Source organism: Cannabis sativa, chromosome 6, assembly GCF_029168945.1.
Source record: "Cannabis sativa cultivar Pink pepper isolate KNU-18-1 chromosome 6, ASM2916894v1, whole genome shotgun sequence".
Classification (NCBI taxonomy): domain Eukaryota; kingdom Viridiplantae; phylum Streptophyta; class Magnoliopsida; order Rosales; family Cannabaceae; genus Cannabis; species Cannabis sativa.
This window is the reverse complement of record NC_083606.1, coordinates 75,352,885-75,379,401: the sequence shown is the minus strand read 5'-3', so window position 1 is coordinate 75,379,401 and position 26,517 is coordinate 75,352,885. Positions and strand designations below refer to the sequence as shown.

Genomic DNA, 26,517 nt, shown 5'->3' with positions numbered 1-26,517 from the left:
ATATTTTTTTTAATTTATCCCTTCATTTTGCGTGAAATTAAGGAAAGAGTGGAATTCAATTAGGCTTGGAAAGGGTATTCTTAATTAGGGAGAAGTTGAAGAATATCTTTTTTTCTTATACATTAATCAAATTTACTTTTAAATAAAATTTAATTTAAATATAACTCTTTTTATAAGAATTGTACCTAAATTATCTTTACACCCTCACATAACTAAGACATAATTTCAAAAATAATAAAATAATGTTCTTTGGAGATGGATGTGTAAGTTCGTAGAAATGTTTGGATAAAATTTTAATTAGAGAAGAATGGAGACTATTGTGAAATAATAGGGCTAAAATTAGTAAAATGATTGAAAAAAGAGGTAAACATAATAGATTTTGAAAGAGAGAATAAAAATTAAAGACATGAATTTAAAAAAGTATACAATGTAATTTAGTGGTGTTCTTAAGTAGAGGCCCTTGAAAAATTGGCGATCTAGACGCTTCGACATAATGTTTGAAAAAGTTAAGATGCTCTTCGAAAAAATTGTACTATAAAAATGTATTTGGTGAAAAGAGCAATGTTAAGTGTTACGTGCAGTCCAAGATGGCACGTTACAAGCTAAGTGATGCCTACAAGTTGGCCAAGTGGTGGTCAAGTAGTGGCGCATGTTGTGGTGCATGCAGGTGCCATGCTTATGCTTAGTTTGTATGCAGTGGCATTTTCGTAAATATCTTCAATATTGTCCGAATTGGGACGGGACTTGGTATTCGCAATTTATTTGGGTCTACAAATAGAATGGTGCAATTGGATTGGCAAAGTTATGTGATTTGGTTTGCGGTTTGGCCGTATGTCTACAGAGCCAAAATCATGTATGTTCCTGATAGAAGGCTAAAAGCTCAGAATGCTATTTAACGGGGTACTCTGGTGTCAGCTCTCCACCACCCCTTGCACCTTGGTTCTAAGTGAGCTACTACTAGTCAGTGGGGCTAGTAGGGCGGGCATATGAGGACCGCGAGAGGACTCATATGTCTCCTGAGTTGGAGTACTCATGGACATTATCGGCCCGACCCGGTAGTACGTCGAAGAATGCCGCAAGAGGTTCACTGGTACGTTTCCAATGGCTTGCCGGTATGCCGCTTGCACAGGACGTGGCTTAGATCCTCCAAGAGACGTTGTGGTGCACCTAGGCCACGAGTCTCAACACGAGATGACACGGGTAGTCATTCGTGGGCTAGCTTGCGTGCATACATGGGAAGGATACACCATGCTGGAAAGGGACAGAGGTCTAATGTATGCAACTAGCTCGGTGGTTTATCTTGAGGGCCTGCCAACATGCATGGAGGCATGGCGCCTTGAGGATTGGTCCATGGACGTATGGGAGTCCTTGGGCGACGAGGGAGACTGTTCGGACAGTATCAAATGGGGCATGATAGAAGCGTTGGCACGTTGGCTTGGTGTTTGCATCTTGCCACACATGCTACCTTGGTCACGAGTGACAAGGTGAGTGTCGGTGTTGGGATTTGTCTTACCATGGTGAGAACCTATGGACAGTGCGAGTATCTTGGCTAGAGAGCCTCAATGCATGGATGCAATCCACCAAATGTGTCAATTTAGGCTACTCGGCTTCCCACAAAGGATATAAGTGTCTTAGCTCCACCGGTCGTATCTACATTTCTCGTGATGTTGTCTTTAACGAATTGGAATTCCCATTTAAAACTGGTTTCCTTAACAACTACCAGTCTGAAACACCTCTTATGATCCATAGCTCTCAATGGTCTTACCTGCCTATCCCCATTCCTACTGTGTCACAGCTCAATGCACCCCCTAGAGCTCTTGGCACTCGTTCTAACTCTGTTGTTTTTCCTCCTTCAGAACAGCCTGTTGCTTCAGATATTGAGTGGGAGACAGCAGCAGTAACACCCCGTGTTCATGACCATGATCCTGTCATTACTGTCTCTCCTATGAACTCATCTTCCACTGCTGCATCTGTGAGTGATCAACCATCTGAACCGGCTGTCACAACACCTGTTGCTCCACAAGCTACCCATCCAATGATAACTCGTGCCAAGGCCGGCATCTTCAAACGACGATTTTTCTTTGGACAATCGAAGTGGGAGTCTCTTCTTAGAGAACCAAGTAGCCTAGAAGAAGCCATCAACCATGCTGGGTGGAACAAGGCTATGAACTCAGAAATCATAGCCCTCAAAGCCAACAATACATGGTACCTGGTTCCTACAGCACCTGGACAGAATCTTGTGGGCAACAAGTGGGTTTATAAAATAAAAAGGAATGCTGATGGATCTCTCCAAAGACTCAAAGCGAGATTGGTAGCAAAAGGATTTCATCAAAGACCCGGGATTAATTTTGGTGAAACATTCAGCTCAGTTATCAAGGCCTTAACAGTCCGAATCGTCCTAATCTTGGCAGTAACTAAAGGCTGGGAAATAAGGCAGCTAGACATAAACAACGCCTTCCTAAATGGAAAAATTGAGGAAGATGTTTTCATGGTTCAACCACCGGGTTTTGAAGAACCTGGAAAGGAAGATTATGTGTGCAAATTGAATAAATCTTTATATGGTCTTCAACAGGCTCCTAGAGCATGGTTCGACAAACTCAAAGCCACCCTTGTAACATGGAATTTCAGACAATCAAAGGCGGACAACTCTCTGTTTTTCTTGAAAACATCCAGGGCCATCATCCTTGTACTTATTTACATCGAGGATATAATTGTCACAGGAAACAACATCAGTGAAGTCAATAGCTTCATCACTCAACTGAACAGGTTATTTTCCCTCAAAGATCTCGGTGCTCTACACTTCTTTCTTGGAATAGAAGTACACAGGGATGATTCGGGTTTGTATCTCACCCAAACTAAAAATATTGAGGATCTACTGTAGAAATACAACATGACCAACATAAAGTCGTGTCCCACACCTACAGTTGCAGGAAAACCGATGTCTGTATCTGATGGGGAGCCAATGCACAATCCTACTATAAATCTAAGCATGATTGGTTCATTACAGTACTTGTGTCACACTCGTCCTGATATAGCGTATGCGGTTAACAAGCTAAGCCAATTCTTTCAAACACCGAAAACAACACATTGGAGTGGAGCCAAGAGAGTACTAAGATATTTAAAAGGAACAAGAACACACGGCCTGCATATCAGCTGCAACAATAGACTGCAAATCATAGGCTATTCTGATGCCGATTGGGCCTGTTTCCCAAATGATAGGCGTTCGATTGCTGGATACTGTGTTTACCTGGGAGATTCACTAGTATCTTGGTCTTCAAAGAAGCGGTATCGAGATCAATTACAAAATCCGAATACCGTGTTCTGGCACATGTAGCAGTAGAAATATCGTGGATTGAGTCTCTACTCAGCGAATTAAGTGTACCCTTCTCTGCTCCTTCGATCACTTGGTGCGATAACATCGGTGCAGGAGCTCTTGCTTCAAATCGCGTCTATCACGCACGCACCAAGCACATCGAGATTGATGATCACTACGTTCGTGACAAGGTCCTACAAAAGCAATTAGAAGTGAGATATGTTCCATCTCATGACCAAATTGCTGATTGCCTCACCAAGGGTCTGTCACCATCACGTTTTACTTTCCTTGTTGACAAACTGGGTATCCGTATCTCACCCTTCAGTTTGAGGGGGAGTGTAAAGGAATAGTAAAACCAATTGACATGTCATCTGCTGAGTCATACCCTATTCCTGAATATTCGGAGCTCACCTAATCATTGGCACAATTCAACACGTTTTCATTGCAGTACAAGACTCACCAGCTGTCCCTATCTTTCAAGAAATCTTTCTGTTATTCCTTATGCAATTGTATACTGCCATCTGTAGTCTAATTGTATTGGCTTTTGCCCCTTGCCCTGTAATTGACTCTGTCTATAAATGAATTGCTCTGCCTCAGTCTTTATTGAGCTGAGTTTATTGTATTAGATGTATACCTAAAAATTCACTTTCTATTCATATGATATCAATGATTCAATGTATATATCTATATATAAATTCATAAATACTCAACACAATATTTAATTTATATAATTATGAAGATGATTATGATACCACTTCTCTAGTGCCATCTTCAAAGAATATATTTTTTGATTCAAGAATAATCAATTAGCCAAATACTTGATCATGTACAAGCTCTCCAATTTCAATTAAACACCAGCTGCAGTAGATTCCTTCAAAACTTCCCTAAGAGTTTTATCCTTTGAGACTTAAAATTATCGCACTATGAGCTTGTCCAAGATCTCAAACTTCTCTTTCTTAGTTAGACCTGTAGGTAGAATCTTCTCTCCTAAAATCACAACTTATAATTCTTGTTGAACCAACAATGCTGTCATATTTACATGCCATATAATTTGAATTTTCTTTTCCGTGTAAATTTCTCTAAATTGAACTTCGTGCTCCCCATTTCTTCTCAGCCAATTTACTAAGTTCTTAATTACTCAATCCAAGATCCTCCTTTGAACTCCCAAGCTTTGATACTAATTGTTGCATAAGTTTATCTATCAGTTTAGCACCATAAACACTCAAGAATAGAATCTGAGATTATACGCACAAAATCAAACACTAGAGATACTGAATGCGAATCTTAACCCTTTTATTAATTTGGTAATTTTGTATTACAATGTATAGTCTCTTTGCAGAAAAGTGAGCTAGAGCAAAGACAAATGAAAAAATACATATATAGATTTAGAATAGAAAATATGACATTTAGATCTATAGCTATCACATCATCACATGATAGTATATTATTGGAAAGTAGTACGGAAGTTGAAATTAATATTATTGCTTGCATGTTGATCGATTCAATTAATCAGAAGCTGGTAGGGGCTCCTCCTTGGTGTCGTAGTCTATTTCGGTGGAATCGATTCCCTTGTAGATCCCATCATGCAATCTCTTAATCTCGGGCGCACGTTTATTGCGGAGATAATCACGACGAGTGTAAGAGAAGGGCACTTCACATATTCCATGCTTGGCTACAAGGGTGACTGTTTTTCTAGTTCTTGGAGCCACTTTAACAGCGTTCATAGTTTCGGTTACTTTTTCAGTTAAGTCGGTCGTTCCCCATTGAACTGTCCCTGTCAGCTCAGCTGAAAGCTCGATCTGCCCACCTAGGAATGTGGGTATCACGTCAAGTTTAAGGGTTGCTTTGGCACCTAACTTGAGGGAAACACTGCCTCCAATAGTCTTAGAGTTTGACTTCTTATGAGAGAACTTGAGGGTGACAGTGTCTTCTTTAGTGTAACTAGTGTTGCGAGATGTGACAATATCCTTCTCTATGACATTATACACCTTCGCTACCTCTGTGTGGTATTCAATGTCGTAGACATTCCTCTCAATCAAGGTCTCAACCACCTCCAGCTTCACTTCATTTGTCATGTATTCTTCTGCGGCATTAAGGCAACCTGTTACGCCATCTTGAGTAATTCCCTTCAAAAAGCGGTCGTTCGCCACACTGCGCAATGCCACAACATTATCGCCGAGTTTGACAGGCCAGAATATGGTGTCCCGAAACTCAGAGCTGTTGTCATCCTCAGTTTTGTTAGAGTCAGCCCAGATCCAGTTAGGGCTACGCCTCCAAAATTTTCCAGTGGAGAGATTCTTTATGCGAACAAAACCGTCACCAACGGTGGTGATGACATTGGCTACCCTTGTGTCGCCCTCGTCAGTTCCATCGAGGAACTGCAGGTAGGGGTGGTCATTGAAGGATTTGCAGTTGAGAAACTTGCTTTGGCTACCATGTTGTTTGAATGCGACTTGTTCAGGAAATATGACGATGGATCCGAAATCCATGATTTTGAAGACATCAAAAAAGGGCGCATAAGTTCTAGGGGTCTCGGAGAGAATGGACAAGTGATCGTTGCGAGTGTCGGGCATCATCCGGTAAATAAGGTATCTCTTAGTCCGGACGTGTAGAAGTCGGTACATTTGTGTGTCACCCTTGAATTCATCATCTGTAGCCCTAATAGGCTTGAATAGTGTACATGCATTTGAAGTTTGATCTTCTATGGGATTCTCAGCCACGGCTTGAATATAGTCATAGTAAGTAGTAGTGGTCCCCATGACCAAGTACTTGTTGGTGTAGCAGCACCGAATGTGGACCAACTCTGGATTTGAGGTGGCTGTCACCACTTGGAATTTTATCAAAGGACTGCTAATGTCCTTATCTTCTTGTAATTTCACACCCCTTTTAAATTCTTCTCGATTCTCTTGCCCAACCTTCTCCTCCTTTCCAGTTAAACATCTCATGTATTTTTCCATGGCCACCGATTTGATAATCACAATATTGGGCAATGCCATACTTATTAGCTACGTACTTCAAAGAATTATTATAAATAAACCAATATATTTGGAATGGAGTTTTTGAATGAGTACTATATATCAGAAATAGGTACGTATATATAGCACACCATTAACATATGATCATATATATACGTACATATACTATTATTATTATTATTCTATATATATATATTCTGTTTAATCATATCATGTACGTTCATGTGTGGTAATGCTGTTAATTAATTAACGAAGAAATCAATTCGATCGTGGGTAGATCGATGTGAAGCTCATATATACAAAGAAGGAATTAATGATCGCATATAAATTGTCACGTTTTTGTTTATAAATATTATTATATACATGTAATCCCAGCAAAATATATATAGAGACGACTTTTCATTTTTCTAATAATATTTATTATTATTTCTAATTAATGTAAATTTTAGTGTATTTTATATTAAAAAAAGTTAGCTTTATTTGGATCTCGATCGATCTTATATAATGAGATCGTTAGAGGTATATCAAATAATGTGGAAGACCGTTTGGTTGGAGGTAATGTAATGAAATTGAATGGAAAGGAAACAATTTTCATTCTATTTCTTTGTTTTGTTGCATTTAAAATTATTGGAATATCATTTTAAAATGGAAGAAAAAACTATTCCAATGCAATATTTGAAAATTTTAATAATTTTTTTTTATCAATTTCTTATACATTTTAAATTTAATTCCATTACATTCCTATATTCTAATCCCTATCACCCTTTCTATTCTTATATTTTTAATCATTCCAACCAAACATCATATTATAAATTAATAAAGGAATGTGTAGTAGTGGGAGGATAATCAATCATTAATTTTTTGATGTATCAAGTAATTGTATAATCGCACAAAACTTTTACAACCTAAAAGCACTCAAATTTTTCGGCCTTTGAATGTATATAAAACAAATAATCAAGAATAAAATCAGCAATTACAATGTTGAATACCAAATACTGTCTTCTCTAGATACTTTTTTTGGCCAAAATAAATCTATCCTTTGCTTCACTCCAGCCTTCAGTTCTTTACAGATTCTATTGTTGTCAGGTGCTTATTTCTCCCAATAGCATGTGTTCCTCGTCTTCTATATGTGATACACCAAACTGGTAAGTGCAGCAGCATACACCAGCTTTCGAAACTTGCTGGTTTTTGCCTTTCCCAGCCAACGAACCAGCACAGAAAAAAAAAATACCTTGAGCTCTCCATTGCAGCCAGCTCTTGATGCTTTGTAACCAAAGTTGGGTGGTTGGACACTCAAAGAAAATATGAGTGTGTTTCAGGTTGTAAGTTACATAGAAAACAAACCTAATCTGCAGCAATCCCCATTTTAGCCAATCGGTCTCTTGTCTTGAGCCTTTGTTAGATGGCTAACCAGCTCACAAAACTGTATTTTGGGGGTATTAGATCTCCTCCAAATTTGGTTACTCCAATACACTTTAATTCGGTATGGACAGAACAATTTGTACCCTTGTGCTACTGTGCATTTGCCTTGTATCATGCTGTCATTCATAGAGGCTTTGAATTTCTCTTTGAGCCTCACTATGCAGATCCAATACCAGCTAGCTTGAGTTGGAACAGCATGGCTCCACCAGTCCTCATTGTGTAAATACACACTATTAATTCATCTCAACCACAAGCTATCTTCCTTGTTAGCCAAAGCCCACACATACTTTCCTATTGCAGCTTTATTGTTGTGTCTTCTGAATTGTAGATGAAACTAAATATATGTGTTCTTTACGTTAACTGTGATACTACAATCTTATTAGTTAATTCAATTAATTAATCATACTTTGTAAGGACTCGGTTTTGACCGAGTCAAAGAGAAATATATATATAATAACAAAATAAATAAATAAATAAATATATATATAATATAAATAATCCTTTTCACCATCAACACACTCTCTCTCTCTCTCTTTCTCTTTCCCTTTCTCATTCTCTCTCTTCAAGCTTCAAAGAAGCCATGACCACCATCACCACCACTCTCTAGCAACCTATCTCTAGCCACCGCCTCACGTGTCAGACCAATTGAAATCCCAGGTGCTGACGACCTCAACCCCCAAGCGGCGCCGTTCCCTTCACCACCATTAGCCTAGGATCACAAGTCAAAGTTTAGCAGTTCAAACTTTGAATGGATTTTTGAGCCACTTCTTATGTCCGTTTGATGAGCCGTCTTTACCACTAGACTCACCTTGTCGTGGAGAACAACCTACACTAAGCTATTTTGCCCAACTCGCTACTTTTTTCAGTGACATTTTCGTAGCTCTACCCTTTTCCAATAACTTTTCAATGATATCGTGTACCGTTTTAACAAACGGATGGTATGAGTGTGATCTACTCGTTGAGGTGGTCGTTTTGATATACACTACTCCTATTTTTGGCGATGTTTCTAGTACACCGATTTTTACTGCCACCGGTAGTTAATGTGCACTGCTTAGGTGAGGTTTCGGAACTCCAAACTTTAAGTATAGGCATATTAGATGTCGTTGAACTCGATTTTGAATGTAGAATGCAATGATGATAATTATTTAGCCATTTGATGGTATAGTTGAGAGTAATATCTAAGATTGGGACTAAAAAATTGGAGCTTGTAACTTGAGAGCTTAAGATCGTGATTTTTTGGGCAAAGTTTAACGACTTGGGAGAGGTAGGGACTCAACTTGATTATTGGACTTGATTTTTATATATGTTGTATAACATTAGACATATTCTAAATTATGATTTGCAAATTGTTTGAAAAATTAAAAACTTAATCTGCATATTTTTCTGAATTGTTATGGGGCACTGAGTGCAAAATATATTTTTGTACAAATATTTATACAGGTTATGATTTTTAGGTATATTCAAAATATAGGTGTTATGCTGTCGAATTTTCTAGAAAATCAAAAGGAATATGTTCTTTTGTTATGCTTATTATTTGTCTGCTTTGGTTATACTAACAAGAGCTATGTTGATCATGTTCGGTGCATATTGTTGTTTCACGACCTAGTCTCTTGCCATCATAGGTAGATCAGGTGTGCACTCACCTGTAGGTGAAAGACCTAGAATTTGTACATGAAATGAATTAAATCTGAGCCCCAGTATTATGGTGGTTATCATGTACGAATACCCAGTTTTGGGATGTCGTCTTTTATGAGTGGTATTGAGAGCTAGGGGTCTAGTGGACGGTGTGATATGCATTTGACGCTTGATTTTGTGATTCTTTGTGTTCTCTCTACTTTAATTGTTTATACATTTTGATATTGGTGATGATATATTTTATTTTTTAAAAAGCTAACCATATATACAGGAATTTTTATTAAACCAAGAGTCATTTGATATTAGCTGTTTTCCTACTTGAGTTTATAAGCTCACCTCCCTTATTTACTTCCCTTCCAAGAACACAGTTTAATGCTAGTGGATGAGGATGGTACCGTTGAAGAAGAAAGTTGTTATTAGTTTAGTCTTATTTTACTTATTAAACTTCCAGTGAAACTAATTTTGTATTTAAGCTGGAATGGATGGTCTGGATGACTAAAATTAGCTAAGTGTCAGTTAGAAATGAGGAAGTATGGAAGCTAGATATTATTTTGGTATTTTATTAACTTATTAAATCTATCTATTCGGCGATTACATAACTGTGGTGATATTATTGTTCTTTTATATTAATGAGTGGTCCTGCTTTTATTACTAATATTTTCTTAACGATATAGGAGTTAATCCACTATTTTTAAATTAGTATTTGTGATATAAATTAAATGATCATTTATAAGCTAAAAGTGTGACATTTGACCACCAAAATTATAAATATTACATGTCTACCACGGCCTAAGGCTTGCATCGTGACATACTTTATAACAAATTTATTAATTATATTATTTAATTATATTTTATAACAAAATTAGTTAAATATCTAAATTTATTTACTTATATATGATTGTTCAATAAATTTTGTTAGGTATATTTTTTGTAAATAAATTATATATATTTAAAAAAATATAATCAAATTATATTATATTGTATGTATTATTTAATTTTATTATTATTATTTAAATTAATAATTAAATAAATGACAACTCTAATACAAATAAACATACATTGCATGTTTTTTTTTTTTTTTTGATAATGAACTTTCATTGAAGATAATCAGAGTTTAGTACATCATAGAGAAATGGAGGAAAATCATCCATCCAAACTAATTCGCCATCCACCCTGAGTGCACGAACTGCTAACTCATTGCATGTTATTATTAATATATATATAGCTATATCATATCATATCATGACATGATATTATTAAGTATGTATATATGTAGTGTCATGCATGATTATTATTATAAATATTCTTCATTTTGGAACAACATCGATCGTAATGAACTTGGAAGAACAAATATTATTATTAATATTCTGACTAAACTAATCATATCATCATGTCTAGTAATGCTTTCAATAATTAAAGAAGAAAGAAATCAATTCGTGGGTGGATCGATGTACGTAATATGAAGAACCATAAATAAATAAATAAATTATCGTTTATAAATTAAATATATTGGTGGCGGTTGGTAACACTTTTTTAATCAGTTTTTTGTTTTTAAAATTAAAAAGGTGAAAAATATTTTTTAAAAACATGTTCTATAAATCTGTTTTTGCTTTTTAATTTTTTAATTGAGATTCAAAATTTTAAAAACAAAAAAAAAAAAATCACTTTCAATATTTTTTTAAATAATTTTTTTTTTAATTAATATTTTAGACTCCGACAAGACCCGAACCCAAATCCTCTCTCACAGCCCTTGTGCTGAACCTGACTTCTGACCCGGATCCGAATTTGACTTTGGACATAGACTCGACTTAAATAAAATAAAAAAAATAAAAATAAAAATGAACTTTACAGAACACACTTTTATTTTCTGTTTTTAAAATTGAAAAACAAAAGTGGTTACATAACGCATTTTTGTTTTTCAAAAACAAAATTTTTAAAAATAAAAATTTTACTTTCATTTTGTGATTAAAAAATTAGAAAACAAAAGTGTTACTCCCGACAAATAGCTAGAGACGACTTTTCATTTTTCTAATAATATTATTTCGATCAAGTTATTATTATTATAACCTATTTCTAATGTAATTCTATATTACATATAAAAACCTTAGCTTGATTTGGATCTCCATGCATTTTCTTTTTGTTAAATGAGTAAAATTTTATAGCGAATACTTAATTTGTCAAATTAAATTTTATTCTCTTTTACGTGTTTTCTCTCATCTTTTAAAATGAGAAATTCTATCACAAATTTTTTTACTACAGCATTAACTGTAGCTGGATCTCGATCATTTAAAACAATAATAAACCAACAAAAATCTCTAATTTATTTCTTAAGCACTCTCTAATCTCTATCTTTAAAAACAATAATATAACAAACAAAAAACATCTCTAATTATCTAATCTCGATCTTTATGTATGTATATCATGCACTTTCATATCTCATTAAGAAACCAATTTTAATTTGTTTTTATTATTATTTATTATTTTTGTGTGAAACAAATTAAGGAAAGAGTAGGTGGTGGTTGCAATACACTAACTCTAGCTTTATTTGAATAATATTCATATTTTTGTTAATTTCACTACGTCTCCACCTCTCAAGTTAGTTATTAATTACTTGTATAAATAAACTCTCCATTTTTCAATTTCTCTTCACAACAATATCTTCTACCTTCTTCTGCTTTTATATTTGATATTTCTTTTCTTAAACATTTGAGAAGAGAATAGAGATGGCTATAGTTGGTAGCCGAAGAAGATCAGGGACGACCCAACAGAATGCTAATTTACCAATTGTCTCTGCTAATTATAAATGGAAGAAATGGTCATATTTCGTTCCTCTTGTTGTCGCCCTTGCTGTTATGTCAGACATGGCCTTCGTGGATCGTCTCCACTTCTTCTCTCAGCCTCCACCTGCCAATCAAGTACATGTTTATATTTACTTCTCTTTTTATCTTCACATGCATATATTAATAATTATTCTTGTTTGTACCATCAAATAGTGTTATGCATTAAATTTTGATATATAAGATGAATGGACTACTTCTTTTATTGTCAATTGGTTTTGAGATGGAACCTCATTTATCTTATCTCTAAATTTTAACTTGGTATCAGACCCGAATGTAAAGATAGTTCGTTATATCACTAATTTTACTTTTAGTCACAATAAGTATTATGATTAAAAAAAAATATTTAATCACAATAAATTGTAATTTTTTTAACTAATATATTTAGCCACGGATTTTTTAGTTGTAATATAGGTGTGATAATTTATAATTAGTTACAATTTTTTTGTGACTAAAAATAAATTTTTTTTGTAGTATTATGTGATTATAATTAAGTATATAGCCTAGTGATTTATTTTTTTTTGTAGTACCTGTATATATTTTAATTAATTAATTTTATCTCTCATATATTACTTATTTGTGTAAATAAGGAACAGGAACCAACAATACAACAGCTTGTGCAACTTAGTAAGAATGAACTGAACACCATGCCATTTTTTGTCAATTTTTGGGATCAAATTCAAAATAATGAAGAGATTTCACTGCGTCTTGAAAATCTTGTTAACTCTACCGATGATAGTAAGATCGATATGGTGATATATTGTATTGGGAGGATCAAAGAGAGTGAACACTCAAGGTTACAGCTAAGTCTGGCACTTTTGCTAAAGGAAAAAGTGGATTGGATTAATAATGATAACATAAAAATATTTGATCCAAGACTGAGTGATGAAGAGAATGAAGCTTTGAGTGAAATGGGTTTTCAAGTGTTGGAGAATAATGAGGGAGGTAGGCGAAAGGCGAATGAACCAACATTGTTCTACATGCCTCATTGTCCAGTGACTATGTATCTGGGTCTAATGGAAGAAAACTTGGAAGACACATTGAATAACGTAGTGATATTAGGGAATAGCTTCGAGAAATATAAAACTGATTATGATGATAGTAATAATGTCGACTCGTTGAGTGGAAATTTTTCCCGTGAGTTCCAAATTGTGAGAAACGTAGTGGATATATTACCATTAGTTCAAGTTGCCTTTAAACACTTAAGTTGGATGTTTTGTTCAGAGTAAATAATTAAGTGATAATAAATTCACACACAATAAATATGAGACTCACAACAAACAAATTTAAGGTCACCTTAATTAATTATTGAGTGTAATATTTTCATTCTTCTTTTCTGTATTTTTATGCTTAAAAACATAAAATAATATTTAAGTTGGCATTTTTCCTCCGACCAATAAGTAATTTGAGTACACTATGATCACAAGGGACAATTTACGCTTCTCCTAACCTTAATGAAGGGTGTATTTTTTATTTCTTAAGATCCAGACTGCTAAATCAGAATCCACATTTGAATAATAAGATGTTACTTTTGAATCTGAATATTAAAATATTTAGACACTTTATTTTTTTCACATTTTGAGTATTTTCTTATGTTTTTAATTATATTATATCCACAAAATTATTAAGTTTTATTTTACTTAAAAAAATTTATTTAAATATTTAAATACAAAATATAATTAATATATTAATTTTAAGAAATTTGTTCGTTTTAAGTATTCTAAATACGTTTAAGTACCATATAAATAGACATATATACGAAATAATTTTTTATTAAGAAATAAACTTTTAATATTAAAATTATGTGTAAATATAAAAAATAAATTGTTAATTTGTTTTGGATAGTATGCTGACAAAATACTAATATAAATATGCTTACAAAATACTAATATAAATCTGTAATATTATATAAAATCTCAAATAAGTAGTAAACATCTTGCGTTATTCGTGATGGATGTATAAAATATTTTAAATTATATATAAAATATAAATTATGTAGTTTAATTAATAATTACTTAATAAAATTATATTATAATTTTAACTTTATATTTAAAAAATGTGTGACATATATACTTAAAATATTAAATTTGTTGCTAATAAATACCGGAATTCGAAAAATAGTAGCATAAATTTTCAAATTTCTAAACTTAAGAATTTTATAATTTTATTGGTACCCAATTTAATGGTCTTGAACGGAAACCAAGTCAAAGAATAAGAAGAAGATAGTTTTGAGTTTGGATTTGATTCAGTTATGGTTTAATTTTTATTCTGATGTGTGTGTTAAGTTTTAGGTTCGAATTTATTATGTATTTTTAATGTTTGAGTTTTAGTGTTTTACTAGGATTCTATTGTTTGAGTTTGTGTTTATGAGATCTATTTTTTTTATTTATCTATTGTGGTCTAACATGATTCAATTCATATTACTAAATTCTATGCAATATCAGATTTATTCAAGTAATTTATAGTCTTCTGAAATTACATGTAAATTTTCTACTCTCGTGATAAATTAGACATGTAAATTAAAGGCATGCATTAAATACAAAAACCTATAAGCTATCCAAACCATATAGGTACTCTCGTCCTATATTAAAATTTTTCTATTTCACTATAGCATAATTGATACTCACTTATCAGATTTCACATGATCAAAGTCATAAACATTTAATTGGCGATTAGGTAATTAATAGTAATTGAGTACGAATGAAATAGAATACATAGAAATTAGGAGAAAATTAAATCACATTAAAACCATAAATCAATGTCAAACAATTTGCAAATCATAAAAATTGAAATATGTTTAATGTTATTCAACACATATAAAAATCAAGTCCAATAATCAAGTTGAGTCCCTACCTCCCAAGTCGTTAAATTTTGTCCAAAAGATGTTCTTAAGCTCTCAAGTCCCCCATTCAAAAAAAAAAAAAAAGCTCTCAAGTCCCAAGCTTCAATTGTTTAGCCTAATTTTAGATATCAGTCTCATATATACCATCAAATGGCTAAATAATAATCATCATTACATTATACTCTCAAAACTGAGTCCAGCAACATATAATGTGGCTATATTTAAAATTTGAAATTCCGAAACCTTACCTAAGCAGTGCATGTTATAACTATCGGTGGCAGTAAAAATTGGTGTACTGAAAATATCGTCGAAAATAGGGGTAGTATATATCAAAACGACCACCTCGACGAGTAGATCGCACCCATGCCAACCGTTTGTCAAAATAGTACACGATATCGCCGAAAAGTCACCGAAAAGGGACAGAGCTACAAAAACATCACCGGAAAAAGTAGCGAGTTAAGTGAAATGGCTTAGCGTAGGTTATTCTTCTCGACTAGCCGAATCTAATGGTGAAGACGACTCGTCAAACGGACACCGGAGGTGGCCGAAAAATCCATTCAAAGTTTGAACCTTCAAACTTTGACTTGCGATCCCATGCTAATGGCGGCGAAAGGGGCGACACCGCTTGGGGTTGAGGTTTTCGGCACCTGAGGATTCGAATGGTCCGGCGCGTGGGGATAGATAGTGGCCAGAGATGGGTCGCTAGAGTCACATCGGTGATGGGGTTTCGTGGGTTTCCTTTTGTGGTTTGAAGAGAGAGAGAGAGAGAGAGAGAGAGAGAGAGAGAGAGAGAGAGAGAGAGAGAGAGAGAGAGAGAGAGAGAGAGAGAGAGAGAGAGAGAGAGAGAGAGAGAGAGAGAGAGAGAGAGAGAGTGAGTGAGGGAGAGGACGATATGGGGGATTCTATTTTTATATATATACATATATTTTATTATAATTATTTATTTATTATTATATATAATTCTTTTGACTCGGTCAAAACCGAGCCTTTACATTCTCTCCTTTTTAAAGAAATTTTCTTCCGAAATTTCAAAGTACAACCTCAAGTTGAAAACTTAAACAAGTGAGGATACTTTATATACATCTCAGACTCTAACTCTGAAGTAGCTTCGTCTTCTTTTGTGATTTTTCCATAAGACCTTGACTATTGGAATCTCTCTATTCCTTAACACTTTTAGCTCTCTCGCCAAGATTTTGACTAGTTGTTCTTCATAAATCATATCTTCCTGAAGAGGGATAGCCTCATAATGAGGATCGACCCTGAGTAGAAATTGGCCATATATAAAAAAAAATTGGGCTCTTATACTATAAAGATAAATGAGAAATTCTATGGTAGTGACTATGGTTTTGTTCCTATATACTATGCACACATCTTTTTAGCCATTGTTTTATATGACTTTTAAAAGTCAAGATTGTATAAGATGTATATGTTTGTAGGTTATCAAAATTTCTTTTTTTAAAAAAAAAAAAAAAAATCTGATACTCAATTAAAATAAATTAACACCCAATTAAAAAAAATTAACAACCAATAAAAATTTATTTTGTTATCTTTTAAAAAACCAATTTTTAATGTTATTTATCATTTCCTATGAGTCACATTTTGTCCATTCCCATTTTCGAACCACCCACAACCACAACAAACCATTATTCCATTCTCACACCCACAGAAAGCCCCATTTGTTGATTATTAAGCCATCGATTTTTGAATTCCAAATCCAGAAAAATTGAGGTAAAACTCCAGTAAGATTATTGTAAGAAAGTCTCACATCTTGCAAATTTGGGAATGAGCCAAAAATATCAAGAATAGTACCAAATATATTACAGCTTCCAGCATATAAAGTAACCAAGCTAGAAGATCCGATCAGCTCAGCCGGAAAACTCCACGGAGCAAGATTTATATTTGTGCTAATACTCAAAGTTTGCAAATTTGTCAATCCTTGAAAACACCCAGATGGAATTGAAGTAAAATTGTTACCATCAAGGTAAATTGATTAAAGAAGAAAAAGATTGGTCATTGATGGGAAAGAGCCATTGAAATGATTCCCTTGAAGAGGCAAAGTTGTGAGTTGAGACAGAGTACCGAGATCGGAAGGAAAGAGTTTTGCCTGAGCTACATTTATGCCATCCCAACACTAAAACACTTTGAGATTATAAGGCCTAATATTAGGATAGCATAGGCAGCCAAACACTTTGAGATTAGTGTAGACAGGTTTTGTGTTGAACAATGTTTCCATTGGTGAAAGTTAGTTGAGGACAGGGGTAGGTAATCAATTATGTAGGTAGACAGCACATCTAAAAGTCTCATCCCAAAATTGCAATGGCATAGAGGCTTGAGCAAGTAAGCTCAGCCCATGTTCAACTATTTTCCTATGTTTTCTTTCCACTAAACCATTTTGCTCATGAGTGGTTGGACAAGGATGTCTATGGACAATACCAGCCTGTCTAAGTGGTTCAAAAAAGCTCCTATATTCCCCTCCCCAATCTGATTGAAACACTTTAATTTTCTTTCCCAATTGTAACTCAGTTTCTGTTTTGAATGCAAGAAATGTTTTTAAAGCCTCAGACTTATTTTTCAGTAAATAAATCCAAGTGAAACGACTAAAGGCATCTACAAAACTCATGTAATATTTGTATCCATTATAGGATAAGTTGTGGGAAGGGTCCCATAGATCCGAGACAATGAGTTGCAAAGGTTCTGAGTACATTGTATTAGAAAATTTTGGAAAGGGCATTTTATGTATCTTGCCTAAGCAACAAGCTTGACATACACCATTTGAGGTTTTATTACATGAGATATTACAAGAGTTTAAAACAGATGTGATCACCTTGTGAGAAGGATGGCCAAGTCTGTTATGCCACAAATCAAAATCTGAAACAGTAGGCTGAGTACAATGGCTGCTGGAAGCTGAAACAGCAAGGTCACTGGTGACAACGAGCAGATTTTGGACTGGAAAATTGAACACCAGAAGTGAGAGATGGGTGGGAAGAAGACAACACTTTGAAATGGCCTGGATCAAAAGTATACAGGCCATTGTGGAGGGTCCCAGTTAACAACACTTCCTTGGTAACCTGGTCCTTAACATAACAAGCATCAGCATGAAACTCAAACAAAACATTATTGTCCAAAGCAAATTTGGAAACACTTAGCAAGTTCTTAGTTATCTCAGGTACATGCAGTAGGTTTCGAAGCAATAAAGGCTTATCATGATTATTAGATGCAATAAGAGTTGTACCATGGTGTTAAATCGACAGACCTGTTCCATTTCCCACATAAATCTGATCAGAACCAGTGTATTCAGCATTTGCCATCAAGTTCTGAAGGTCTGGTGTACAATGGTTTGTAGCACCTGAGTCGGGATACCAATTTCCATCATCAACTGATGTGGTCTGAGCTAAATTGGCCTGCATCGAGGGAGTTTCAGCAGAGGGAATTACACCAGTAAAACTCTTATCAAATTGATAAAAGCAATCAACCACAGTATGCCCAAGCTTATGACAAAGCTGGCATTGAGGCCTGTGTTGTTGTTGAGATGGCTTTCCTCCTCTGGTTCCAGCATTCGATCCCCTTCCCAGATTAAAGGGTCTGAATATTTATCATTAGATGGATTCGAGTGTGTCCACAATGTTTTTCATGACATCCTTAAAGATAGTTTTCCTAGATTACAGCAATTGAGATTTGATAATAATGATGGGTTCCATTATATCATTAATTCCACTCATCATGAAGCCTTTCCATGTTTGGAGTCACTAAGACTTAAAGATAATTTAAGAAGCTTGGAAAGCATTATATGTAATGGTGGTAATAATAAACTCCCAAGAGGCTCCTTCAATCAATTGAGAGTGGTGGATGTGAAGTATTGTGGTAGATTATTAGTCAATATCATTGATGAAGTTGAATCAATGATGCCATATTTTTCCTTATCCTCCAATGTCACAGTATCTACACTTTCATCTAACAACCTTTCTTTTTGTTGCTCACTCTCCATTTGGCTATCCATATCCTTGCTTGTGATTTCATATTCAATGATTTCTTGATCATGGATGAATTCATTCTCTTCCATGATTTCATTCGCCCCACGACATTCATTATTTATCAAGAATTTGATTTAGCTAAATTTTGAGTTAATACCACTTCAAAAGGATCTTGATCTTCAATTGTGGACTCATTATCTTCCTTGTATTCAACTAATGACCCTTCTTCATTGTACCAATAACTCTCATCACTTTCATTATTGGAGTGATTACATTCTGAATTATGAGTCATTGAATTATCACATAAGGATCTCACCATGTCAGTTAAGCGATTAATCTCTCCTGGAAGTGATTGTAGAAGTGATAGTAGTTGCTCCTCTTTTTCAGTTTGTTGGGATGAATTTGGGCAATAAGGTGGGTATTGGTGACTCCAACCCTGAAGTGATGGATCCCAATACCAATCGTAATCAAAATCTACCATATTATTCAACAGATTTATTACATCATAGCATCTCATTAATAGAGGCGCTCCAGTGACCTCTGCTCTATAATCAACCCAGATTTTGGTTTCATCATTAAGTCTGTTATAGAAGAGCCAAGTAAAACATCCACTTGAGAAAGTGGGATAACATCTCTCTCCAAGCTCTTTAAATCTCCTCCAAGTAGAATAGAATGGCTCATTGTGTTCTTGGGCAAAATCCTCAAGGTATAGCATCTAGATTTATCTTGCATGTCAAGCTCATCAATAAAACATTAGTAAAATAAAAAAAAAAAAAACTAAATTAGTACTAAAAAGATAAAAATTTGAAACAACAAAATTAATACTAAAACTGAGAAGAAAAACTAAATTAGAACAAAATTTAATTTTTAATAATATTAACTAACAATCTCCGGCAACGGTGCCAAAGACTTGTAGTGGGAGGATAATCAATCATTAATTTTTTGATGTATCAGGTATCCCACAAAACTTTTACAACCTAAAAGCACCCAAATTTTCAGGCCTTTGATATATATCTATACATTCGGTATATAAAACAAATATAATCAAGAATAAAATCAGCAATTACAATATTGAATACCAAATATTGTCTTCTCCAGATACTTTTTTTGGCCAAAATAAATCTATCTTTTGCTTCACTCCAGTCTTCAATTCTTTACAGATTCTATTGTTGTCAGGTGCTTATTTCTCCCAATAGCATGTGTTCCTCGTCTTCCATATGTGATACACCAAATTGGTAAGTGCAGCAGCATACACCCGCTTTCGAAACTTGCTGGTTTTTGCCTTTCCCAGCCAACGAACCAGCACAGCAAAAAATTACCTTGAGCTCTCCATTGCAGCCAGCTCTTGATGCTTTGTAACCAAAGTTGGGTGGTTGGACACTCAAAGAAAAGATGAGTGTGTTTCAGGTTGTAAGTTACATAGCAAACAAACCTAATCTGCAGCAATCCCCATTTTAGCCAATCGGTCTCTTGTCTTGAGCCTTTGTTAGATGGCTAACCAGCTCACAAAACTGTGTTTTGGGGTAATGAATCTCCTCCAAATTTGGTTACTCCAATGCACTTTAATTGGGTTTGGACAGAACAATTTGTACCCTTGTGCTACTGTGCATTTTCCTTGTATCATGCTGTCATTCATAGCAGCTTTGAATTGCTCTTTGAGCCTCACTATGCAGATCCAATACCAGCTAGCTTGAGTTGGAACAGCATGGCTCCACCAGTCCTCATTGTGTAAATACACACTATTAATTCATCTCAACCACAAGCTATCTTCCTTGTTAGCCAAAGCCCACACATACTTTCCCATTGCAACTTTATTGTTGTGTCTTCTGAATTGTAGATGAAACTAAATATAGGTGTTCTTTACTTTAACTGTGACGCTACAATCTTATTAGTTAATTCAATTAATTAATCATACTTTGTAAGGACTCGGTTTTGACCGAGTCAAAGAGAAATATATATATATAATATAATAAAATAAATAAATATAATATAAATAATCTTTTTCACCATCAACACACACTCTCTCTCTTTCTCTTTCTCTTTCTCATTCTCTCTCTTCAAGCTTCAAAGAAGCCATGACCACCATCACCACCACTCTCTAGCGACCCATCTCTAGCCACCGTCTGGCCTCACGCGTCGGACCAATTTAAATCCCAGGTGCTGACGACCTCAACCCCTAAGCGGCGCCGCTTCCTTCACCGCCATTAGCCTGGGATCACAAGTTAAAGTTTGGCAGTTCAAACTTTGAATGGATTTTTGAGCCACTTCTGGTGTCCGTTTGACGAGTTTACCACTAGAATCACCTTGTCGTGGAGAACAACCTACACTAAGCTATTTTGCCCAACTCGCTACTTTTTCCAGTGACGTTTTCGTAGCTCCGCCCTTTTCCAAAAACTTTTCAGTGATATCCTGTACCGTTTTGACAAACGGATGGCATGGGTGTGATCTACTCGTTGAGGTGATCGTTTTGATATACACTACTCTTATTTTTGGCGATATTTTTAGTGCACCGATTTTTACTGCCACCGGTAGTTAATGTGCACCGCTTAGGTGAGGTTTCGGAACTTCAAACTTTAAGTATAGGCATACTATATGTCGTTGAACTCGTTGAACTCAATAATTATTTAGCCATTTGATGGTATAGTTGAGAGTAATATCTAAGATTGGACTAAAAAATTGGAGCTCGTGACTTGAGAGCTTAAGATCGTGATTTTTTGGACAAAGTTTAACGACTTGGGAGAGGTAGGGACTCAACTTGATTATTGGACTTGATTTTTATATATGTTGTATAACATTAGACATATTCTAAATTTTTATGATTTGCAAATTGTTTGAAAAATTAAAAACTTAATCTGCATATTTTTCTGGATTGTTCTGGGGCATTGAGTGCCAAATATATTTTTGTACAAATATTTATACAGGTTATGATTTTTGGGTATATTCAAAATACAGGTGTTATGCTGCCGAATTTTCTAGAAAAATAAAAAGGAATATGTTCTTTTGTTATGCTTGTTATTTGCTTGCTTTGGTTATACTGATGAGAGTTATGTTGATCATGTTCGGTGCATATTGTTGTTTCACGACCTAGTCTCTGTGTCATCATAGGTAGATCAGGTGTGCACTCTGTAGGTGAAAGACCTAGAATTTGTACAGGAAATGAATTAAATCTGAGCCCCTGTATTATGGTGGTTATCAGGTACGACTACCCTGTTTTGGGATGTCGTCTTTTATGAGTGGTATTGAGAGCTAGGGGTCTAGTGGACGGCGTGATATGAATTTGACGCTTGATTTTGTGATTCTTTGTGGTCTCTCTACTTTAATTGTTTATACATTTTGATATTGGCGATGATATATTTTATTTTTAAAAAGCTAACCATATATGCAGGAATTTTTATTAAACCAAGAGTCATTTGATATTAGCTATTTTCCTACTGGCCTTTGTAAGCTCACCTCTCCTATTTTCTTCCCTTCCAAGAACTCAGTTTGATGCTAGTGGATGAGGATGGTACCGTTGAAGAAGAAAGTTGTTATTAGTTTAGTCTTATTTTACTTATTAAACTTCCAGTGAAACTAATTTTGTATTTAACCTGGAATGGATGGTCTGGATGACTAAAATTAGCTAAGTGTCAGTTAGAAATGAGGAATGATGGATGGTAGATATTATTTTGGTATTTTATTAACTTATTAAATCTATCTATTCGGTGATTACATAATCGTGGTGATATTATCGTTCTTTTATATTAATGAGTAGTCCTGCTTTTAATACTAATATTTTCTTTATAAGAGTTAATCCACTATTTTAAATTAGTATTTTGTGATATAAATTAAAGGATCATTTATAAGTTTTATCTTCCTACAAGGGTAAAAATGTGACTTTTGACCACCAAAATTATGAATATTACATGTCTACCACGGCTTAAGGCTTGTGTCGTGACATACTTTATAACAAATTTAGTAATTATATTATTTAATTATATTTTATAACAAAATTAGTTAAATATCTAAATTTATTTACTTATATATGATTGTTTAATAAATTTTGTTAGGTATATTTTTTGTAAATAAATTATATATATTTAAAAAATATAATCAAATTATATTATATTGTATGTATTATTTAATTTTATTATTATTATTTAAATTAATAATTAAATAAATGACAACTCTAATACAAATAAACATACATTGCATGTTATTATTAATATATATATAGCTATATCATATCATATCATATCATGACATGATATTATTAAGTATGTATATATGTAGTGTCATGCATGATTATTATTATAAATATTCTTCATTTTGGAACAACATCGATCGTAATGAACTTGGAAGAACAAATATTATTATTAATATTCTGACTAAACTAATCATATCATCATGTCTAGTAATGCTTTCAATAATTAAAGAAGAAAGAAATCAATTCGTGGGTGGATCGATGTACGTAATATGAAGAACCATAAATAAATAAATAAATAAATTATCACGTTTTTGTTTATAAATTAAATATACAATAACTCCCGCCAAATAGCTAGAGACGACTTTTCATTTTTCTAATAATATTATTTCGATCAAGTTATTATTATTATAACCTATTTCTAATGTAATTCTATATTACACGTAAAAACTTTAGCTTGATTTGGACCTCGATTTTCTTTTTGCTAAATGAGTAAAATTTTATTGCGAATACTTAATTTGTCAAATTAAATTTTATTCTCTTTACGTGTTTTCTCTCATCTTTTAAAATGGGAAATTCTATCACAAATTTTTTTACTACAGCATTAACTGTAGCTGGATCTCGATCATTAAAAACAATAATAAACAAACAAAAATCTCTAATTTATTTCTTAAGCACTCTCTAATCTCTATCTTTAAAAACAATAATATAACAAACAAAAAAAATCTCTAATTCTCTAATCTCGATCTTTATGTACGTATGATTGTATATCATGCACTTTCATATCTCATTAAGAAACCAATTTTAATTTGTTTTTATTATTATTTATTATTTTTGTGTGAAACAAATTAAGGAAAGAGTACGTGGTGGTTGCAATACACTAACTCTAGCTTTATTTGAATAATATTCATATTTTTGTTAATTTCACTACGTCTCCACCTCTCAAGTAATTAGTTATTAATTACTTGTATAAATAAACTCTCCATTTTTCAATTTCTCTTCACAACCTCTTCTAGCTTCTTCTGCTTTTATATTTGATATTTCTTTTTTAAAACATTTGAGAAGAGAATAGAGATGGCTATAGTTGGTAGCCGAAGAAGATCAGGGACGACCCAACAAAATGCTAATTTACCAGTTGTCTCAGCTAATTATAAGTGGAAGAAATGGTCATATTTGGTCCCTCTTGTTGTTGCCCTTGCTGTTATGTCAGACATGGCCTTTGTGGATCGTCTCCACTTCTTCTCTGGGCCTCCACCTATTAATCAAGTATTATTACTTGCTTCCCTTTTAATCTTCACTTCACATGGATATATTAATTAATTATTGTTCTACAATTAAATAATGTTACACCACAAAAAATAGCTACTATTAGTGATAATCCTTTAGTCATAATGTAATTTTTTTTTGACTAAATTTAACTTTTAATCATAACAAAAACAAAAAGTTACTTGTGACTATAATTTAGTATTTAGATATAAGTTATCACTAATTTTACATTTAGTGACTAAAAAACATTTAGTCACAATAAATTGTAATTTTTTTAACTAATATATTTAGCCGCGGACCTTTTAGTTGCAATAGAGGTGTGATAATTTATAATTAGTCACAACTTTTTTACTTTAATCACAATTTTTTTTTGTGACTACAAATAATTTTTTTTTGTGACTAAAAATATTTTTTTTTTTTGTAGTATTATGTGATTATAATTAAGTATATAGCCTAGTGATTTATTTTTGTAGTACCTGTATATATTTTAATTAATTAATTTTATCTCTCATGTATCACTTATTTGTGTAAATAAGGAACAGGAACCAACAATACAGGAGCTTGTGCAACTTAGTAAGAATGAACTGGAGACCATGCCATTTTTCGACAATTTTTGGGATCAAATTCAAAATAATGAAAATATTTCACTTCGTCTTGAAAATCTTGTGAGCTCTTGCAATGATAGCAAGATAGATATGGTGATATATTGCATTGGGAGCATAAAACATAGAGAAAGCTCAAGGTTGCAACTAAGCCTTGCTCTTTTGTTGAAGGAAAAAGTGAATTGGATTAGTGATACCATACAAATATTTGATCCAAATCTCACTTATGTAGAGAATCAAGCTTTGAGGGATATGGGTTTTCAAGTGTTGGAGAATAATGAGGAAGGTGGGCGAAAGGTGAACAAACCAACATTGTTCTACATGCCTCATTGTCTAGTGGATTTGTATGTGAATCTATTGAAAGAAAACCAAGAGGAAGGCACACTCATGAGAAACGTAGTGATATTAGGGAATAGCTTCAACCACTATAATACTATAATTCCTAGTGATGATGTCAACTTGTTGGCTCAAAAATTTGCTCATGAATTCCAAATTGTGAGAAACGTAGTGGATATATAGCCATTAGTTCAAGTTGCCTTTAAACGCTTAAGTTGGATGTTTTGTTCAGAGTAAATAATTAAGTGATAATAAATTCACACACAATAAATATGAGATTCACAACAAACAAATTTAAGGTCACCTTAATTAATTGAGTGTAATATTTTCATTCTTCTTTTCTGTATTTTTATGCTTAAAAACATAATATAATATTTATGGTGTGTAATTTATGAGTATAATAATATAAAGCTAATAATAAATGAGAGAAGATCATAATTTACAAGTTTTTTCTGTATCGAAAACACATTTTGGTCGGGTAATTGCCTAGCATTAGGATAAATAAGTACTTCAATGTGTATTGATCTCAAAATATACAATATCCATTTTTTGTACATATCCACACAAATTAAATAAAGCATTTAAAGATTCATACATGAATTTACCCTAACTCTTGAACAAGAATTCAAGAACACAAATCTAAATCTCCTTAATTAGATCTTTTGAAGTCAAGATCCCCTTAATCCCTTCAACAACACAACCTGAGATTCCTTCAAACAAAGCAAAACAAAAGATTCACTTCGCTCAAAAGGTTCGAGAAATATAAAACATAGTAATAATGTCAACTCGTTGAGTGGAAATTTTTGCCGTGAGTTCCAACTTGATTCTTCATCCTGTTCTACGTTTAAATACTTAAGTTGGCATTTTTCCTCCGACCAATAATTAAGTGATTTGACACTATATGATCACAACGGACAATTTAGGCTCCTCCTAACCTTAATAAAGGGTGTTTTTTTTTTTAGACCGCTAAATCAGAATACACATTTGAATAATAAGATGTTATTTTTGAATTTAAATATTAAAATATTTAGACACTTTATTTTTTACACATTTTGAATGTATATTCTTATGTTTTTAATAATATCATATCCACAAAATTATTAAGTTTTATTTTACTTTAAAAAAATTATACAAATAT

The 26,517-nt window shown here is 33.5% G+C and overlaps 3 protein-coding genes across 3 annotated transcripts; 2 read left to right on the top strand and 1 right to left on the bottom strand.

Annotated features, from left to right (window-relative positions):
• Positions 1 to 4,818: 4,818 nt before the first annotated feature.
• On the bottom strand, positions 4,819 to 6,309 carry LOC115695613 (uncharacterized). Its single transcript, XM_030622669.2, has one exon. The coding sequence runs from the start codon at positions 6,307 to 6,309 to the stop codon at positions 4,819 to 4,821; it is 1,491 nt and encodes a 496-aa protein (XP_030478529.2).
• Positions 6,310 to 12,068: 5,759 nt separating this feature from the next.
• Positions 12,069 to 13,411, top strand: LOC115695612 (protein SENSITIVITY TO RED LIGHT REDUCED 1-like). The gene is made up of 2 exons (XM_030622668.2): positions 12,069 to 12,260; positions 12,779 to 13,411. The coding sequence occupies exons 1-2, from the start codon at positions 12,069 to 12,071 to the stop codon at positions 13,409 to 13,411; spliced, it is 825 nt and encodes a 274-aa protein (XP_030478528.2).
• Positions 13,412 to 24,142: 10,731 nt separating this feature from the next.
• LOC133039528 (protein SENSITIVITY TO RED LIGHT REDUCED 1-like) lies at positions 24,143 to 25,594 on the top strand. Its single transcript, XM_061118428.1, has 2 exons — positions 24,143 to 24,441; positions 24,978 to 25,594. The coding sequence occupies exons 1-2, from the start codon at positions 24,250 to 24,252 to the stop codon at positions 25,560 to 25,562; spliced, it is 777 nt and encodes a 258-aa protein (XP_060974411.1). The 5' UTR covers positions 24,143 to 24,249; the 3' UTR covers positions 25,563 to 25,594.
• Positions 25,595 to 26,517: the final 923 nt, after the last annotated feature.

What these genes read in the sequence shown, in the direction of transcription:
- LOC115695612 (XM_030622668.2), top strand. Translation starts at nt 12,069, where the DNA reads ATGGCTATAGTTGGTAGCCGAAGAAGATCAGGGACGACCCAACAGAAT. An exon ending in AGCCTCCACCTGCCAATCAA is followed by an intron (nt 12,261 to 12,778) that starts GTACATGTTTAT and finishes AATAAGGAACAG; the next exon opens with GAACCAACAATACAACAGCT.
- LOC133039528 (XM_061118428.1), top strand. Translation starts at nt 24,250, where the DNA reads ATGGCTATAGTTGGTAGCCGAAGAAGATCAGGGACGACCCAACAAAAT. An exon ending in GGCCTCCACCTATTAATCAA is followed by an intron (nt 24,442 to 24,977) that starts GTATTATTACTT and finishes TGTGTAAATAAG; the next exon opens with GAACAGGAACCAACAATACA.
- LOC115695613 (XM_030622669.2), bottom strand. Translation starts at nt 6,309, where the DNA reads ATGGCATTGCCCAATATTGTGATTATCAAATCGGTGGCCATGGAAAAA.